Raw genomic sequence first — 19,577 nt, forward strand, 5'->3', positions numbered from 1 at the left:
GGGAAACGTTGCAAAATAATGTTTCCACTTTTCTTCTACCCAGCTTTACTCCGTTTAACAGCTCGCAGAGTGTCTTGTCTCCTTTCCCAGAGTGCGTATTACAACCATCATTGTTTCCAAGCCATGTGCATGTTTGCTCACGGTTTTGGACCAACGCAAAGAATGTATGACAAGATGCGGCGTTGAATGTTATCTAGAAGCCTACCTTATGTACTTATGGATCCATTTACATTTACTGACATGTGTGACCATCGATTGTGAAAATTCGTGTGATTATGCCAATGCTTCAGGCTTAAAGACAAGATCCTTACTGATTTCATAGCCTCTTAAGTCCCAACTAAGTACCGAATTGGCGCATTGCAATCCTGCATGCAGCACTTATTTACATGTTCCTATTTCATTCATGCAGTCATTTACTTCGTGCTCGTAATTTGAAGGCAGGTGACATGCGAGGAACAGATCAAAATGATAAAAGTCCCACGATGGACTCAATTTATGCAGAGGTGCACCAAACAGCCTACACAATCACCCCAATCCTACACAATTACTCCTCACACGATCGGGCCGATCTGGCAAGAACGTCCAACAGATGTCAGGCCCGCCTAAGTCTCACGATGAAGGTGTCGCCACAATCGCGTCGATCGACGACCGGACGGCCAGGACGCGCTTTAAGCTTGCACTGCCATGCACAGCAGTTCAAAGGCGCAAACACAACGCATTAAAAGCCAAACCGCAGACGTCAGTTCCAAACCTCCACAAAACGAGGCACGAAAACAACGTCAAAGTCCTGCTCCTCTGCCGCTGGTGCTGCACGCACCGCTCCCGGCCACCTCTCATTCGTCGTCAAGCTCGACGCCGTCCTGTTCGTACCGGCAGCCGGACAGCGGGTCCTGCTCGGTGCCGTCGGCCGAGAACTGCAGCTGCCTGCCGTCGGCCGGCTCGGCGAACGCTGATTGGTGGGCGCCGGCGGCGCTCAGCAGGTCGGCGAACACGCCGCTGTCGGCGACCGCCAGCGGCCCGGAGGAGGCCCAGTCAAGGCCGGCACAGAGGCTGGACAGCGGCGTTGGAGGCCCGTCGCCTGCAGACAGGGGCGGCATGCTGCAGGTGACTCTAGCCAGAGACAGGCGAGACACACTGAGGCACTACTTATCACCCCACCCCAGCACCCCGAGCCCGAAATGGTGTTGCATTTCACGCTGAATTGTTGTGATGCAATATCACCGAGTAATTTCAATAACAATTAAAGCGATGAATGCGCTACAGAATGAAGAAATGAAGCGCGCTGCTGGCTTTGGAATTACTTGAGGCACGTCATCAGCGTGCACACACCGCCACGCTCGGTGGAGATTACCGATGGTGATTGTGGGCGATGTCGCAGGAGGCGACGGCTCGAGCGGCAACATCAGGTCCTTGGTCAGATCGCTGAGGCTTATCACTGGAAAGAGGACCGTTCCTGGTGATGTGCTGCACTCAACAGGCCGCATGTTTCGGATCATTTCATTTGTCACCAATGGCCCTAAACAATCGTTTGGTTTGGGTCTGCAGCTAGCTTTCAGAGAGTGATGAATATTCGCTGGGTTATAATCTTATCATGTAACGCGAGTATTTGAACATCTTATCTTCATAAAATTTACACCGATTGTTACACGATTGAGATGATTACATGAGATGAGACGAATACACGATGAGATGATACACATTGAGATGCCCACATTACCGATTTGTTTCGGCTAGAGCTCCATCGGCCTGTATAGACCTCTTTGGAGCCCTGAAGTCTTCAGGCCACAACCAGCGGCATGCTGAAGTTCTCAGGCCACAACCAGCGGCATGATCAAGCCTTCAGGCCACAACCACAGACGTAGTTTTGCAAAGTCAGTTGGGGATGGGAGGAGCTTTACAGTGAAAAATGACGGAAATGACCCAGAATATACGTCAACAACCAGATTTATCCCCGCATTTTTCGTACTTTCTTTTCGAAGTTGGTGTGTGGGGACGGGACTAGAGCTTAAGTTAAGGGAACCAGAGCCCCCCCCCCCCCCCAACCGAAGAGGAAACTACACCCCTGGCCACAACCACACACCCAACCCTTACTCTGCAGGAAACCCAGCCGTGCAGAAGGCAGGACCTGACGGTGCGAGGCAACAACAGAGGCCAGGATAGTGGCCGTGCTCCGCCAGTGTCTTACATGGGCCGGCCGCCGCCTGCTCCTCGGGTGGCGCCACGAGCGCCATCAGGGCGGCGCCCGTGCCGCCACCTGACGGGCTGCCCAGCGATGACGCCGTCAGCTGTTTGTAGGTGACGTTCTCACCCTTTCGCCATTTGGCTCGTCGGTTTTGGAACCACACCTGCAGTCAAAGGAAACAGCGCTCAAATCAAGCAGCAATTAAAGTGACCTATAGAAGATGCCTCACATCAGTGCTTAACACCAGAGAAACGACGTCAAAAGAGGCGGAAACGCTTTCAAACGGTAATGCCAACACCCTAAGCCGGCGTTCTTGACAAGCGCAGGTTCTGCACTGAGACCAGGGCGTGCGCTCACAACGCTCCCTTACGCGGCGAGCTGAGCCGAATAGCCGTGACCTAGCCCTTGACCTACACCCTGGTCACCGCCCTGCACCCTGGTTCCTCACCTGCACCATAGTCCCCGACCTGCACCCTGGCCCCTGACCTATACCCTGCCCTGACCTGTAACCTGGCCCCTGACCTGTACACTGGCCCCTGACCTGTATCCCGGCCCCTGACCTGTACCTTAGCCCCTGACCTGTACCCTGGCCCCTGACCTGAACCCTGGCCTCGGTAAGGTCGGCGCTGGCCGCGATCTGCTCACGCAACACCACGTCCGGGTAGTGGGTGCTCTGGAACGCCCGCTCCAGCTGGTCCAGCTGGTGGCTGGTGAACGTCGTCCTGGAACGACACCAAGAACACCGCTTACAGCTGGAGATGCGTGGGCATCGGTGGAAAGCCGTAGAAAAAAAGACCACAAGCGGACAGAGCTTTATGTTTTTGTTTCACGCCGATGAATATATTGTTTTTCGAGTCCATCGCAAAAAATGAACTATCAGTTCAAAGCAAATAACTTCTATCAGTAACTAGTTGGATTCTAAGTGGTTTCACTCCCTTGCAACCCCACTGCCAATAACACGCTTTAACTGCGTAGTTGACACACTTCTATTCATCCTGCAATGGACAGAGTATATTACCCAAGAGACGAGACGATATCTCGCGGATATCCTCTAATCAGAGAGAACGCCAACATTTGTCAGGTCAGGTCATGTCAGGTAAGATCACCTGAATACTCCATCACATTAGGCCAGGTCAGATCACGTCAGCTCCCACCAGATCAGGTCAGATTATGTCAGCTCCCACCAAGTCAGGTCAGATCACGACAGCTCCCACCAGATCAGATCAGGTCAGATCACGCCAGCTCCCACCAGATCAGGTCAGGTCAGATCGCATCAGCTCCCAACATATCGGGTCAGGTCATATCGCGCCAGCTCCCACCACAATAGGTCAGATCACGTCAGCTCTATCAGGCCAGGTCACGTCAGCTTTCACAAGACCAGGTCAGATCACGTCAGCTCCCACCAGATCAGGCCAGGTCAGATCAAGACAGCTCCCACCAAGTCAGGTCAGATAGCGTGCGCTCAGCTGGTCAGCTCGTGTCTGGTCAGAAGAGCGGCGGGCGCCCCACCGGCGTCTGCCTGACCTGTAGCGGCGCTGCTTTCTCTTCAGCGGGCCGGAAAGCGAGGTCAGTGTGATGAGGTGGCCGCTGGGTGTCTGGATGGTGGTCAGGTCGTCCAGCGGTGACTCCGCCGGTGGCGCCGCCTCGCCGGACACGTCAGCACCGCCGGCCGGAAACGCTGCCCCGGGGCAGCAACGGCACGGTCAGATGAGACGCTCAGTTAGGCGCCGGGCCCACGCATCAGGTCAATCAACATCGTTTTTAGGTAAACCTATTACAGGTTTCCTCAGGGGCTTTACTCACAGTGACACCGCGAGCGCATTGCGCGTTCCCGGAGGCTCATAAGGAGAGCCCCTGATGGGTTAACTTTTAAGACCTTCTCCGATCCCAACAACTCATCCGCCCCTTCATCATCATCTTCAACATTTTATCCTGCACTCTATCGACAACCCGCTTGTCCGGTTGGGCTGCGTGTGCCAGCAAAGAGTAGACTGAAGTACCCTCCTTTCCGCCTACGGCTACGGTCCTCCGTCTGTGCGCCTGGCACACACCCCGCAGAAGGGTCCCCGTGGGCCTCTGCGTCCTCCCGAAGCCTCGACAGTTGGGTCCCATGTGCATGCGGTCTTGTCCCTACCGTTATCCATGCTCCTTCATCCTACAGCCCTGAAATGATCGCGACTGTCCAAAAGGGCTCCAGCCTAAAAACCTGTAACCAAATCCAACCAACTTGAAATACAATCTGCGCGCAAATCTGTCCCTTTCACAGTGTCTAAACCGATCGGTTTAACTCCTTCCAGTAAAAAATTGTCGATAGGAAATCTTACATCCTTGGAAATCAAGTACATAACCACACTGCCCAAGCACAAACCAAACTGCTGCCCACGTGACAATGAGCTTGTTTCCCCGATTGACATCTGTGCGTTTTGCATGCATGCAAAACGCATGGATGCCAATCGAAGAAGATTCCACGTCTGCATTTCGTTGTTTAACGGTGATCCCGCATCGACCTGGATCTGCAAGACATGCCTGTCCTATGCTGAATTCACATCGTTATAAAATGCGTCTTGTGTGACGCACAGACTTGGCTCGTTTTCCCCGGTGTCAGTGTGAGCAGAGGACGTCCTACGAAGCGCCAGCACATCGCGCGGAACAAGTTCGAAGGAAAGCGGACCTGCACCGACCATTTCGCAGAGTTTCTGCTACTCAGCCCAATCATTCAAGGTCACACATCGAAATAGCCGGCTCCGTTTTTCTCAGCCATCCGCCGTGGAGCCTAGCGGTCACGTGACCGCGTATCAATGCAGCTGCCACCCGGAAAAACCGGCCACTTTGACTGCCAACAAGATCAGCCGACGCCGCGCCGCGCCGCCGCGGCGCGTAATTTCATTTGCCTTAATTGAATTGGCAGGAATCTCGTCAGGGGCATGGGGCTTCAGCCGCGGTGCGAACGGCCAGCCGGAGGGGGCCGAGCACAGTCACGGGTCGCGCGGAGAGCCGACGGCGGCGTCCAGGGAGCCCCTGCACAGGCGGCCGCGGCGTGAGGGGCCGGCGCCTGGAAGAGACTCCCGCGGAGGAGGTCACGGCCGTAGGGCGCCGAGAGTGGCGTCCCGGAGCGCTCCTGCGGCGGTGGTGACACGGCGAGAGCGCGGCACGCGGCGGAGAGGGCTCGGCCGCCCGCCTGCGGCCGCCGGTGGAGGTACCTCGAGAGATACCTCGCGGTCCCACGCGAGGGCTGCGGCGCCAGGGGCAGCGCTCTCACCTGGCGGGCAGTCGTGCGAGCAGTGGTCGCCGTCGGGCAGCCGTGGCGACAGGAATGCCAGGTCTGACGAACGTACCGGCCACGGCAGCATAGCCGGCCCTGGCGCCGCCGGACGATCCTGAGACGGACCCTGGCGCCGCCGGCACGTCCTGAGACGGGCCCTGCCGCCGCCGGCTCCTCCTGAGACGGGCCCTGGTGTCACGGGCTGCTCCTGAGGCGGCTTAAGTGCCCTAGGTGCTCCTCAAACTATGCAGAGCAGGCGCCGACGGTGGGCGAGGAACGGGGAGGCGCGAGGACGAGGCGGCAGCCACACCGCTGCTCCGCGGGCGGACTCGCCGCCGGCTGTGGGAGGGGAGGCTGGAGAGGCCGAGGGCCGCGCGGAGGATGAGCCAAGCCGAGGACGCTGGGCGTGGGGACGGAGCGGCGAGCGGGGTCCGCGGCGGCCACCACACATCTGCCCGCGGGATCCGCCGACGGGACGCGGAAGCCCTACGAGGCGTGACGCCGCCGCTACCGCTGGCTTTGTGGGTTTCGGGCCGATAAATCAATACCCGGTGAATGCGTCACTTGATTTCGACGAGCGGAGAGTTCGCGGGAAGACTGTGAGGAAGACCGTGTGCCGCTGGCCAGTTAACTCAATGTCCCTTGACCGGTAGTGAATGCCTGTTGATGTAAGTGCACAGTGCTACCACGTGCCGGGAGCCAACCCGCCAGCTGCGAAACATTCGCCTACAATGGAACACTAACGGGGACTGCCTGCCTTGTCGTGGCATTTACGTCTTGTTTAACGTCCATTAGCTTCACTCGGGCCCAGGGCGGCTGGGGTCAAATCGCTCCAAATTTGGGATATCAGCTCAGGAGCTAAGAGGATTACAATGACGCACTGCATGGAGCCCAGACTTTGATCCCAGACATACACGCTAAGCATCAGGAACAGTTTGCGGAAGCGCCTCATCAACTCCTTCCCAGTAGCCGCCAGCATGAGAAACGAACAAATATCAGTCAGACAAAACGAAACTGTTGCTATTGGCGCATTATTTCTCGACAAGCGGGTGCTTAACAATAAATGGAAAATTTCGTAATCCTGCTGCCGACGGAGTTGACTTGACACGGCGGACTATTTGCATGATAAAGCATTACCATGCTTCATGTGTATGACGAGTCCGCAAAAGTTCAAAAAGTGTTTTAGTCCGGTAGCGCGACATTGGCGCACGCTCCACATTTGAGACACTCACATGGCATGCGCTAAATCTCCAGTAGGCGATACTTGAATGCAGTGAGATTCCCCAGTCTCAGCGCTCGAGATCGGTCAGGCCAGAGAAGACACGGGTCTGCACGCCCGAGAAGCCCTGCAAAAATAAGAAACATGGTCTCGGACCTGTGTGGGCTCTGATGCATGTAGACCTGAAGCAAAGCGCCTGCCGGGAACAGAGTGGGCCCAACTGAGGCTGACCAGTGCGACCCAAAGCGGCCCAACGTGCAGCCGACAGGGACGCGCCATCTTAGGGCTGGAGAAGCTGAGACGGGTGCCAAAATAGATTCGGAAAGGTTCTGGCGTTTTATGCATTCCAAAAATAAAAGCCAGGGCGTAAACCGGCGCCACGCGATGCGACTCATAGTGGGAACCGACCTGGACATGGAGCGGAATGAAGCCAAGAGGACGTGCTCTGGCGGTCTGTTCGGCACACACCCTGGCGGAGTTGGTCACGCGAACGTACCCAGTACCCGCCCGCAGCCCGGGCTGTCTGGCTCAAGGGAAATGCAAAATCAGCGCTGGCTACAAAGTAATTCGAATTGAACTGACGTCTGACACATGCGCGAGTTCCATCTGCTGAACGATGCCCGCTGTACATGGCATCCATCACCCTACTGTGCTCACCCTGGATCCTCGGCGACAACCCGTTCATGCGGGGCAGGCCGCGTGCACCAGCTTTGGGCGGAAAGCCGGGCACAAAGCCTGGACAGAGCTCCCTGTGCGGCAGGTCTCCGCGGATGAGCCCCAGACGCACGTAGTTGCGCCGTTATCCACCGTCACTCGTCCCGCAGACCGAAGACGCCTGTGACCGGCCGAAACCGCCGAACAATTCAATCATCCAATCTAATCCAAACAACCGAACCCAAATGTACATGGCACTGACGAGCTACCGACACCCCACTCCCTTTCGTTCATCCGTCCCAACAAAACTGAGCGTTGGAGAAGATATTACCGTTACGAGGGGGATGGGGTTGAGATGTTTCTACTCGTCCGTCGAACCACGTCAGCGTCTGTCGCCCCAGTGGCGACGACGATTGACATTGGTCCCCGACACCGGTCGCTTCGAAGCCGTCATATGCATGCGCGCTTTGTTTGCTTCTGTGTCGAGATGTGTTTGTGAAAGATTACTGATTGAAAAATAATGATTGGTTGGCTTCTGGCTGAATTAGCTCTTACTCCAACTCACACGAACAACGTGAAAGCACCGCCTACTTCGTAGGTACGGTGGAACAAACAAAAAACCCGTGACGACATTTTGTATTGTTACACAATGAAAACATCACAATTAGATGCATGTGAAAGGCATCATCACGTTCCGTCAGTAAAATACTAATTTAACACTATGCTCATGTTGTAAGTACATTCCTCATTATGTCAGCACACTCCGAATCCATATTTGATTATTCACATTCGAACTGGCAACGGTTGCGAAATGACAACGAAAAAACGGGACGCAAGGAGAAGGCTACCTTAACACCAGCACCATTCCAATACGCCGAACGTAAACAAGGCCAGAGAACAATCCCGCCCGCTACTATCTCAACCCAAGCATGTTTTCATTCCAAAGTTGCCAAAGACATGCAAACTCATTGGCATTGAGAAAACAAACGTTATGGCCCACAAATACTTTCTTTCCTGGCGATTATACTGTTTCCCTGGACTCAATATCCGTCGTTTTAACCAGCATCCTGTACAGGTACCATGTCAGGCTGAACTACACGCTTGCGAGACGCGCCATTGCCCGTTTACCACGGCGGCAAAATGGCTAACAAGCCCAGCCCAGTCCTTGCACAACTCCTCAGCGCCCGAACTAGCCACCCATAACACCAACCAACCACCGGCTGCTCCTGGCCAAACATCACTCGCCCGTTCAGCGTCCAAGGTTCAACCAACGGTGCAGTAGACACCCATAACCCGGTTGGCGTCGGGCCTGGCTCCATGCCAAGACGGCGCGCAGTGTGTTGGCGCGCTGCCGCGCCAGTGCTGATCAGCGGGGTCAGTGCCGAGCTGAACGACGCCAGCCGGCCTTCCTCTCTCACACATCGGCACACGAGGGGGCCAACGCTTGCCCATCGCCTCAGCCACGGCGACGCGGCTAAAACCAGTCTCGGTGACCGGCGCGCTGCGATGAAAGCGACGCTTGTGCGACACTCACCGCAAAATCACTAACAGCGGCAACACAGCAGCCGCACTAGCATCGGAAGCGAATCAAACGGCAAACGGCTGTAAAACAACACCCGGAGAGCGGCGCGCGCGCCACTGAACGCCGCGCTCTCATCCCGCCGTCTTTTGTGTGGCTCGCCTTCGCAACGACAGCAGAGGTAGACAGACACGCTCTTCACCCGGCGACCCACTCTGCCACGCGCTCGCCGCCGCGTCGCGCCGACACCAGCCAGCCGACCACGCGGCGAAGCCGACCGGCGCGGCACCGAGGTCGGCCGACGCTGCCAGCGCCGCGGCGGCCCCCCCGTAACAACAGGCCTCGCCGCCCGCCCCGTAAGTACTGCTACATTATGACGGAATACCTGGTCGGAGAGCATTTATGCTACGGCACAGGCGTCCCCGGCTCTGTTGAGCGATCGGACCAGGCCGCGTCCCTGCCCTGGGCTGTCGCCTCGCCCGCGCCCCTACAGCTCCTTCTTGGCGGCCGACCCGGCTGGGGCGGGTTCCGGCTCTGGTGCGGGCACGGGCGCGGGCGCGGGCGGCCTCGGCGCGCCGTCGGCCGCCGCCGGCCGCACGCGCCGCACCCCGCACAGCCGCATCAGCCAGTGAATGGCCGGCACGAGCGCCGGCCACGACAGGAAGATGACGTGGCCGCAGAAGTACACCGAGCTGAGCAGCGGCCACCAGCGGCGGCGCACCACGCTCACGAACGGCACGCACGAGTAGCCCAGGAAGACGAGCGTGTAGAGGCGCAGCACCAGCTGCAGCGGGTACCGCAGCCAGGTGTCCCAGCAGGTGGACATCACGGACGGGTACTGAGAGAGCGCGCCCAGCACCTGCGACACGCGCGCCACGGCGGGTCAGGCGCAGCGACGGTCCGGCCCGGGAGGAGGGACGACGCTTCACCAGATGAACATCAATGCGAGGTTATTCCCTCATACGCCACAGAGCCGCACGTCTCTGTAAGATGGAGACACCAGCAGAACAGACACAAAGTTAAAGCTGGAACAAATGATTGAGTTTTTGCTCTCTCGAGTAAGTGCATACTTAAATACTTGCAGCCCCCTGTTTGCGTGACGCCGCACGGATGCGAGGGAACGCCGATTTGACGTCAACACGCATTTACCTTTCTCTCCCACAAGACGATGGCGAACTCCATGAAGAAGACGACGAAGTAGCCGAGATGGTAGCCGTGCCACACGGCCAGAAACATGAGCGTGAGGAACTGCGACAGCTCCTTGTTACCCAGGAAACGGAGACGTTTGAAGATGTACCTGTCGTCAGAGAGGCGCGGCGCCCGCGCTGTCGGGCCAGCTGGCAGGAGGTGGGGAAGAACACTCTGGGCGTCACGACACGCCACACCGGGGAGAGGACGTGCTGCTGCCGACCACGTGGCCGGCAATCTCAGCATTCTCATCACTGAATCTGATCGGTTCGGTCTGATCTTGCGACTTTGGTTACCGGCAGAACGAATAGGTATCACAGGAAGGTGGCGAAGTAGCCCTCCGTTTCGATGCAGTATTTCTCCGCTTTCTTAAAGTCAAGTTTACTTGAACGCACGATAAATCCCCAACGTTGTCTGTAGACCAGATGCTCTACAACCGACATGACAACATCATTCACAGTTGACAAACTGTGCGATGGGCTTCAGGAGATAACTGGAAAGTTTACAAGACCGACCAAGTTCAGATGACCACCGCCCCCAAACCGCCAGCCGCGTGCCCATCCGCCGCGATATCTTACTTGGAGACCCAGACATTCGTGTTCACGTTGAAGCCAGGCACATAGTCCTGAAACTTGATCGCATTCTCGTAGACACGGATGCGCACGTTGGCCAGTCGGTCCCAGAGGTGGTTGCCTTTGCTGTCCTGACCGTTATACGTCAAACCTGAGGACGACCCAGCCACGCATGCCGATTACGAGGTACACTGGCAGGCAGTTACCATAACCCAAACCAGGGCGCAATCAATGGTGTGGACTCTGAAATATGCCAAAACCCAAGGGGATGAGTGGAATAATGGTGGCGGAGCTGGGAAAGTTGCACCACAGATGCCGAAAAAATTATTATGCCGTATGACATGGCACAACCGTACGCCCACGCCGAAGAACCAAGACATATACGTCGAAAGAGACCCGCAGTCACGACAGCACCACTAGTGGCGGATTGAACGTAGGCGTCCACCCTGTCTCACCAACACTCCACAATCCCATGTGTCCTTCCATGGCGCCTGAAGCATGCTGCAGTGCAACCCTTTCCGCGGGGTGACGGCAACTGCCGTGTCATACGAGCGCCTACAGGTCCTGGCTCTCCCGATCGGGGATCCAACCTGGGCCTCCCCCCCCCCCCCCCGGGACACTGTACGACAGACCAAGTGTGCTTCTCAGAAAGCAAAACACATGTCAATTTCGCGGATTCCAATGTCGCGGATGACGGCCTGTGGGGCGTGGCCTTTTATCTTATCTCTGCCAGGCGGACGCTGGACGAAGCTGGATTGGACGGTGACGGACGTGAGAGCATTGCACCGATTTGATAATGGAAGGGTGGATGAGATGGTCAGGCGGAAGGAATGAACCGAGAGGAAAGGTGGGTCTAACGCAAAACAAATCTACAAGAGTGTACGGGGGGGGGGACGGTGCAAGGTCATCTCACCTAGCATGATGCAGCCTCCCTCAGCGAACATCCAGGCAGCCAAGTAACGCATGAAGATCACTTTCACCCAGACACCGATCCAGAACATCTTGCTCCAGAAGCTGGACGCCTGCCGTGCACGTCGCGTGACGCGTCATTTCACAGCGGGCTGGCGGGTGACCTCGCACACGTGACGCGTCGGATAACTCCGGCAGATGACTGGACATCATGGACGGATCCGCGCCACCGCATGGTTAACGCCTCTCACGCCTTGCACAAGTTTTACAGCACCGCCTACGCCCATCGCAAGCAGGGCAACCGCCGCTGACAAACAGCGGGTAACGAAGCTTGGGCTTACAAGGGGCGTCAGCGCACACATCTCCCGCAGTCATTCCGTAAATACCACACGCACACACAGTCCCTTCTCGCCCCCTCCACAAAAGGCCTCCTAACGCCTGCCAGACACCGGTGCAGCTCTCACTACGTCCGCGCGTCAGGCAGTGAGCCAGACTTCCCAGTGTCGGGCGGGCACGCACCATAAACGCCGGCCCGTGGAAGTAGTCGTCGGGCACCAGCAGGGTGTAGAGCAGCTGGTAGAGCAGCATGTAGAGGGCGCCCAGGCCGAGGCGCAGCAGGGCTGGTCGGATACAGTCAGGCAGGCCGGCCGCGTCCGGCTGGGGGAGGGGAGGGCGAGAGGGCGCCGCGTCAGGACCGCGGCCAGGCGTCTAGCGGCGGCCGGCGAGGCGCCCCCAGCAGCGGTGCGAGCAGACGGACCGGTCGCAGGCCTGATGGTGACGGCTGACCCGCTGACGGCGGGCGCGGCGGGCGACATATCAATGCCGGCGGTGAGGGCACATGCCGGCGGTGAGGGCAGACGCAGGCGGTGAGGGCAGACGCCAGTGGTGAGGGCAGACGCCGGCGGTGAGGGCAGACGCCAGCGGTGAGGGCAAACGCCGCGTTCGAGGGCGGTCCCTCGGCACGTCATGGGGGTGCAGCGCTGGGGGCTGCTGGCGTCAAGTTTGGAAACTGGCCGAACCAGTACGGACCAAATGCCGACTGGACAGCAGATTTTCTGACAGAAATCGTCCAAAGCAATTATTCGCCGGATATGACAACAGTTTCTGAAGCATTTCAATCAAAGCTTGGCCAATTTTCCACTGCTTGACAGGTCGAGCGCACCAGCCTCAACTACGTCAGCAGGTACTTTGAGCGCTCTGCACGCCCGGCTCGAGCAGCGCTGGGGTCACAGCGGGGCTGCACTGGGGTCACAGCGGGGTGCAAGTGGGGTCACAGCGGGATCACAGCGGGGACCACAACGGACAGTTTTTGGTAAGCGAGCGGCATGGAGTCGGGCTATTTCGTGCAAACCATACATAAAACTGATGGCTGCTGTAAAGCCTGAGAGAACGACTTTGTCTCCAGAGGGTAATGTCGTTTAGATGGATTCGACCTTATGGAGGTGATGTAGTTTATAGGTTAATGCAGCCGTTAATATATGCAGCGCACGATGGAACGCTCACTCAAGTCACCTACTTTCATGCACAGGACCACAGTGCTCGAGTCACATGTCCACAATACCGAAATAGTCCGGAACTATTCGTGAATGGCACATCATTGCAAAACGTTCGAGGGCAAATGCATTGGCACAGGGCTCAGGGTTCGCCGTATGCAACTAAGCAAACAACCACTATCGTCACTATCTCAGCAAGCAATCAGCGTCGTCGACCGGCCGGCGGACCGAAAGCCATTCCGTCCTATGCGGTACCGGGCAACCACTCTCGATCGATACCGCCTGCTTGTCACGCAACAAACAATCAGGCCCAACACAGGCCGCGCTGGAATGCACGACTCTCGTGTTTTCCGCGAGCAGGCCACGTGTGAACATGGATCAGCTGACGCCCTGCGGCGCGCGGTGCGGACAGAGCGAGCCCCGCGGCGACGGACTGCGACGGGAAGCCATGGCGATCCGCCCCAACATTCCACATCGATCGCGCTAGCCGGAATGGACGCAGAAAACGGACAAGTCCAACGGATACCGCTGGAAGTCTCATGCCGGCCCAACTCTGGGGCCCAGCCGCCGCTTCACGACGATGGCAACACGAAGCGCCCCGGTGTCGGAGGTCTTGCCTTTTGCTGGATACCGTGCTCACACGTCTTGCCTTTTGCGTTCGTGACGACAAAGGAATGACACGACTGGGCTGCCAAAGCACACTGTCTGGCAGCACAGCCCACAGAAGAGCGCCCGGAGCGTGCGGCACGTGATCAGCAGAAAACGTCAACACCCACACGTGACTCCCTCCCACAAATAGCCCGTTACGCGGCGGGTCACGATGACAGCCCGCGCCAGAGAGCGGACACAGCGGCCTTGACCTCTGTCTCCGCAAGCTCCGCGCCGGAACGCGCGTCGTTAGCAGGCCCCTGCTGCGACCGCGCCCACTCACCGCGAACTTGAGCTGACCGTGCGTGAACTGCTGGTAGAGCCGCAGTGAGAACTGCGGCCCGACTACGGCCGCCGCCGGGAAGAAGGCGTGCCCGCCGATCTCCAGCAGCGAGGGCCGCTCTGTCAGCGCCGTGTCCTTCTGGTCCGGCCGCAGCTCCGCCTGCAGGAGCGCAGGGCCAAGCAGGGTCAGCCTCACCAGGCGCTGCGCACCCAGTGCCGGTCGGCGCGCTGGGTGGGCGCTACTCGTGTTCGTCAGGGCGCGGGACGTTCGGCTACGCACCTTGTCCTTATGGCCGTCGAACATGTCGAAGGCGACTCCGATCAGTCGCAGAGTTAGCACGCAGTGCGGCGTGCACCAGTTGATGTCGTAGCCGTCCGTCTGGGAGAACACATACCCTGCGGCACGGGTCCGCGAGCGTTAGCAGCCCGGTCCCCAACACCCCGCAGCGGGCGCCGTGCCTGGGGGTCAGGCAACATCGATCGTTCAAGAGACTTAATGGGAGTGAGACTACAGTCGAATGTACCCGTTGGCACCGCGTCAGCTAAAGAAGAACAACATAACATTTGCTTTTTCCTCGCAGCCAATGTGCTGTGCTGTGCTGTAAATGGAGTTCAGTAAATACCACCGTCTTACAGTCGCAGCCAATAAGACCATGTATATATGGCAGCGGCGGAGTAGCACAACTGGCGGCACACTTGCGATCCTCAGACCCGAGCACACATCGAGCGCACTGTGCTATCGTTTAACACTGGAATCATCAACCCCCTTCATCAATTGGCGTCACATTTAAATTCTTCGGCCTATCTTGTTAATCCGCGCGGGAGATTGTAATACTAATGACCTTGGCAGTTAGGTAAAACACGTAAGCCTATCTACACGACCATATTGTAGATCTTGCTTTCTGAACGCGTGAGAGCGCAATAGACTAAGACATCATGCCCTATCTTGCGGGATCAGACCACGATCCAACGACAAAGCGTATGGTGTTACTCGGAGCCGGATCGGGAACAACTCTACACAGAGTGTGTTGGACAAAGTCGACGTCACTGCAGCAGCCAAACACACATATGGGCAAGTCACGTGACAGATTCCGTCCGTCCGGCGAATGGAGTGCCACAGCATGACTGGAGACCGCAGGACCGCCCCTGCCGAGACACGTCCCACGGCCTCCCGTTCTATACGCGGTTGCTTCCAGTCGCCTGGACTGAGGCTCGGAGCGGGAGCCGTAGCTCGTGCTCCCACCTGTGATGAGATAGCCCATCTGGAAGATGAAGGAGAAGACAACGGACCCCAGCGTGCCGCCGGCCACCAGCAGCGTCAGGTACAGCACGGCCACGCAGATGATGGAGTGGATCACCAGCAGTGCTGAAGGTGGGAGGCAGCATGGTAAGTGGCTGGGCTGACCATCTGGATGGGGTACAGGCATCAACAGTGATGAAGAGTAAGCAGGGTGGTCCAGTGAGCAGAGGTGCAAATTAGCATTGGCATTAGGTGGCCATCTTGCAAGTGATTTAATGTTCAACACATGGTGCACAAACATCGCACAAGATCAACAGCCAACATATTTCAATTCATGGTGCATACCATGAGTTTGTGTCCCACATGATGTACCTTATTGGAAAAATGATAACATAAAAATGTGATGGAATATACCACACAGTGAAATCACAGATCTCAGGTATACTACACAATGAAGAACACAATCACCAGCTGGAACTCACCAAAGTTAAAGTAGAATAGCCACAGGCCAGAGAGTATGAAGAATATATGCTGCACTGTCGGTGATTGATCGCGCATTGTGTACCGATGCACAATGGCCAACGGATAGCCTGTGGGGCAGATATATGCTAGCAATAGATGGTGTGCCAGTAGACATCTTGCATGCTTGCACATCAAGACAGGAGTGGAAAGAGTTATACATTTTGATCAATTGGCATAAAGCTAGATTTCCAAGCAGACACTTACCAAGCATCTGACAGAGGTTCATCCATTTAAGCTTCCCACACACTTGGCTAATCCGATGGTTGGACCAGGTGAGGACAGTGTGGAAAGGCTCACTGAACATCTGACAGCTGCCCACATCATTGTATGGTCAAAAGGGGCCCTTTGGATGTTTGGGCAATTGCTTGGTAGGTAGCAGCACATACCTACACATGTGCCTAATACAGTGAACTAGCACTACAATGTTTTGGAGGTGGGGTCATGGCCAGTGGACATGTCAGTGAATCTATGCAGACTGTGGACACAGTTCAGAGTGAACAGGCTGCACTTTGGGTGTACTCAGTCTCATACACTGCAGTCTGCAAAATAATACATTCTACCCTGACATTCATTCTAGCATAAAGTTAGGGAACAAAAGTAGGAAAGCACTTCAATACACATCAGGATATAAACATATCATGAAATACATATGAAACAACCTCACCATCAGAAAGTGATTGCATGATGTCCAGCACAATGCTATTAACATACAGATCCCTGGACAAATGCAATCAAACAAGTTAGCATGGATCATCAAAATGAAAACCTATCTACCCAAGATATCTAAGGATGCACAAGAAACTTCCATCTCATTTAACCAAACAGAAGGATGCTAAGCAAGGGGGAAAGTAGCATTAACATAAGAGTGGATAAACCTCATATGAGGCTGCAATGAACATCAATCACATATGATGAGGACCAGTGTTTGTAATTAAAATAACCATTTATGCATGTCTATAAACTATTCTCAGACAAATCCCTCCAATCATAACTTACCAAACAGGAGAGAAAGAAGAAGACGGAGAGCAGGTTCCGTGGCCCCAATGTAGCCAGCTAGAACTGCTATCAACCCTGGTGATGTCATCATGAAGATTTATGGAAACCTGGAATACAAGCACATTGAGAGTACAGATGAGGCATTTGTCTAATGCCTGAAATACCATGCACTCGAAAAAGTGGCAGTACATTTTGCACTACCTGCAGCCCACTTCCATTCAAAATTCATTGTTGATTAGTTAAGCAAAAGTGGCAGTACATTTTGCACTACTTGCAGCCCGCTTCCATTCAAAATTCATTATTGATTAGTTAAGCCATGGATGAAGCTACATGCTAAAAGGTGCTGCACAAATTTTTGTCTGTTTTGGTTTTGTGTTGTATATTCAAAACACAACAATATCATTGTAAGTCCAAAAGTTACTGGGGTCTGGACCCCACTGACTCAAAAAGTCACCAAGCTCATTGGTTCAATACATGTTTACCCAGGTTTTGAAGCCATGCATCACCTTAATGAACACAAGTGATGAATGAGTGCTGATGACCACCCAAAAATACACATATGCACGCGGCAATTTCTGATGTCAGTGGTAAACCTCGTTCGCGCGCGCACACACCCGCACGGCCGAGCGTGGCGCAGTGGAGACGTTCCTTGATGTGGAGAAATACAAAATGTGCGCAAAGTGCACACAACACACGAATTGCACCAGCGAACAATCAGTCCGAGAAATTCTTAACTTGTCCACATCTAACAAAAGCTAAACGACGTCTGGTCCACAAAGTTCACCAAACAATCGCCATTCCCAACCCTACAATACCATTCAACGTAAACAGCTGATTGGTGCGGGATGCTGCTGCAGTATTTGCTACCATATCTCACATGTCTTTCTACGCATGAAGGAATTATTGCTGACTGGAAACAGCTGGAGGTGCGGACAGAGAGAAAGGGGTAACATGGAGGAACCAAAGCGTAATTTTGAAGCTCAAACCATTGCAGCGATGCCACCATGGGTCCACCCTCACCTTAACGGCAGAAGAGCATATACATTATTATTTCCCCCGCCACTGCGACCTCAAATTTGGAAGTGTGCAATATAAATTATGCGGTACTATAAGTTACAAGTTACACTAAGACCGCTCCTGCCGTTCCCTATTTATTCTTAGTCCCTTCACTCCCCCTTCAGGAAGAAGCGAAGGAACAAAACCTTCTCTGGCGTCCCATTGTTACGACGTCCGTAACTGTAAGGTAGTTGCCATTTATAAGGCCGCATTTTCAATCATCTAACGCTAACCACAATTCAGCGTACGTTTGGGGCATGCAGTAAATGGTTAATGCACTAAAGCATACGATATGACGGAGTCGCGTGGTGGAAATCCGGCGTTCGGTGCACCGAGAATCACGATGCCACTTCGCACCAAAGTTCCTGCGCCCGCCTATGTTACATCATGCCTGTGGGCTCACCTGACCGCGGCAACTGATAAGTGGAGCTCAAAGGGCTACTACACAGATTAACACCATCTGGTCCTCGTTTGACACATCACGAGCAATGATAGACGAACATGACGCTTATAAAACCGAGGCGAACACGTGAGTGTAATTGGGGCTTCACGACGCACTCAGCTGCTGAAACTATACGGCGCCATTTGTCTCTCACCCTGGCGGGAAGGGCGGATACCGCGGAGACCCATCCTGTACCTCTGTTTTCCCACGCGCGTAGCTTACCCACTACGCTATTGGTTCCCCGGGATACGTGAGTGTAACCACTAGCCAGACGATACTTGACCACTTAAATGAGTCCCACCCAAAAATGTACACATAATCCAGTAGCCAATCTATCAGACAATATGTAATTGTCAACATTTGGTGTATCTGTGGGTCATGGAACAGATGACCGTTATTTGCATGCTGCACAGGCGAACTAAGCCGGGGCCAACCCGTCCCATGACGTGACTTAGTTCTGATCAGGGGCATGGGGAGAGCAAAAATAAATATTTCAGCACATCAGGCATGTGCTTGCGTCCGCCCAATATTGATGTACCGTCTAGTCTTATTGCCTTTTCGCACTCGGGCAAATTTGTATCAATTTAATTTACAGAAGGGCTGACCTCGGACCTAGTCATACTCGTTTGGAAAACCGAGTGCTCTTATTCTTCTATGGACTTATCCGTTAAAGGCTCTGACTAAGAGCAAGGCTTAACGATTCTAATGACATGAGACCCGCGTGCCTAACATCATCTTGTCATTTAAGTTACAGCAATGGCTGAAACGTACAATTTTGGAGCAAAACACGTGTTGAAATATAGGGTAATTGAAGTTGGCACAGAAAATATTAGCTTATGCCCACATTTCTAACGGTATTTTGCTTTTGCTAACTCAGTTACTTAGTTTTGCTCTGTGCGTCTTTAGAAGCATATGGTCTCAGCAGTCAGAGCGGATGAAGGCGCGACACCACCTACAGGGTGGAGGTGAATGTATCGGCTGTGATTCGCCAACACACAGCTGTTCAACCAATCAGCGCGTGAACAGTTGACCGGCAAACGGCCAACGCCATCTTTTCCGACTACGATCAAGAATAGAACACGTCATGGCTTAAACCAGCAGAGATTGCGTCATCGCAGGTTCACAGGAAAGTCTTCTTGTTCATTTTGATTTCCTGCTTTTAAAGTAACGTATTTCCTCCGAAGAATCCGGTCATAAATCCTAAACTGTGAATTACTGCAAATCTGTCAATTTCGTGCATGCAAATTGCCGAACCTGTCCAGACATGGAGCCCCAATTTTCAGAAGAATCCAGCCATAGATCCAAAACCGTGAACCACTGCAAGTCTGTCAGTTTCGTCCACGCAAATTGCCGAATCCGTCCAGACAGGTGGCCCCTAATTTTCAAAAGATAT

General features: G+C 54.8%; 1 protein-coding gene across 1 annotated transcript; it reads right to left on the minus strand.

Moving 5' to 3' along the window:
- Positions 1 to 551: 551 nt before the first annotated feature.
- LOC119096618 (lysophospholipid acyltransferase 5) lies at positions 552 to 17,492 on the minus strand. The gene is made up of 17 exons (XM_037219516.1): positions 17,301 to 17,492; positions 16,687 to 16,793; positions 15,651 to 15,758; positions 15,172 to 15,294; positions 14,209 to 14,324; positions 13,930 to 14,088; positions 12,025 to 12,162; positions 11,510 to 11,618; positions 10,603 to 10,747; positions 9,986 to 10,133; positions 9,435 to 9,695; positions 3,707 to 3,825; positions 2,781 to 2,904; positions 2,186 to 2,345; positions 1,352 to 1,435; positions 936 to 1,078; positions 552 to 569 (listed from the first exon to the last, which is right to left on the minus strand). Exons 2-17 carry the CDS (start codon positions 16,775 to 16,777, stop codon positions 552 to 554), a joined length of 2,046 nt encoding a protein of 681 aa, XP_037075411.1. The 5' UTR covers positions 16,778 to 16,793; positions 17,301 to 17,492.
- Positions 17,493 to 19,577: the final 2,085 nt, after the last annotated feature.

Source organism: Pollicipes pollicipes, unplaced genomic scaffold (assembly GCF_011947565.3).
Source record: "Pollicipes pollicipes isolate AB1234 unplaced genomic scaffold, Ppol_2.1 Scaffold_4295;HRSCAF=5057_pilon_pilon_pilon, whole genome shotgun sequence".
Lineage (NCBI taxonomy): Eukaryota > Metazoa > Arthropoda > Thecostraca > Pollicipedomorpha > Pollicipedidae > Pollicipes > Pollicipes pollicipes.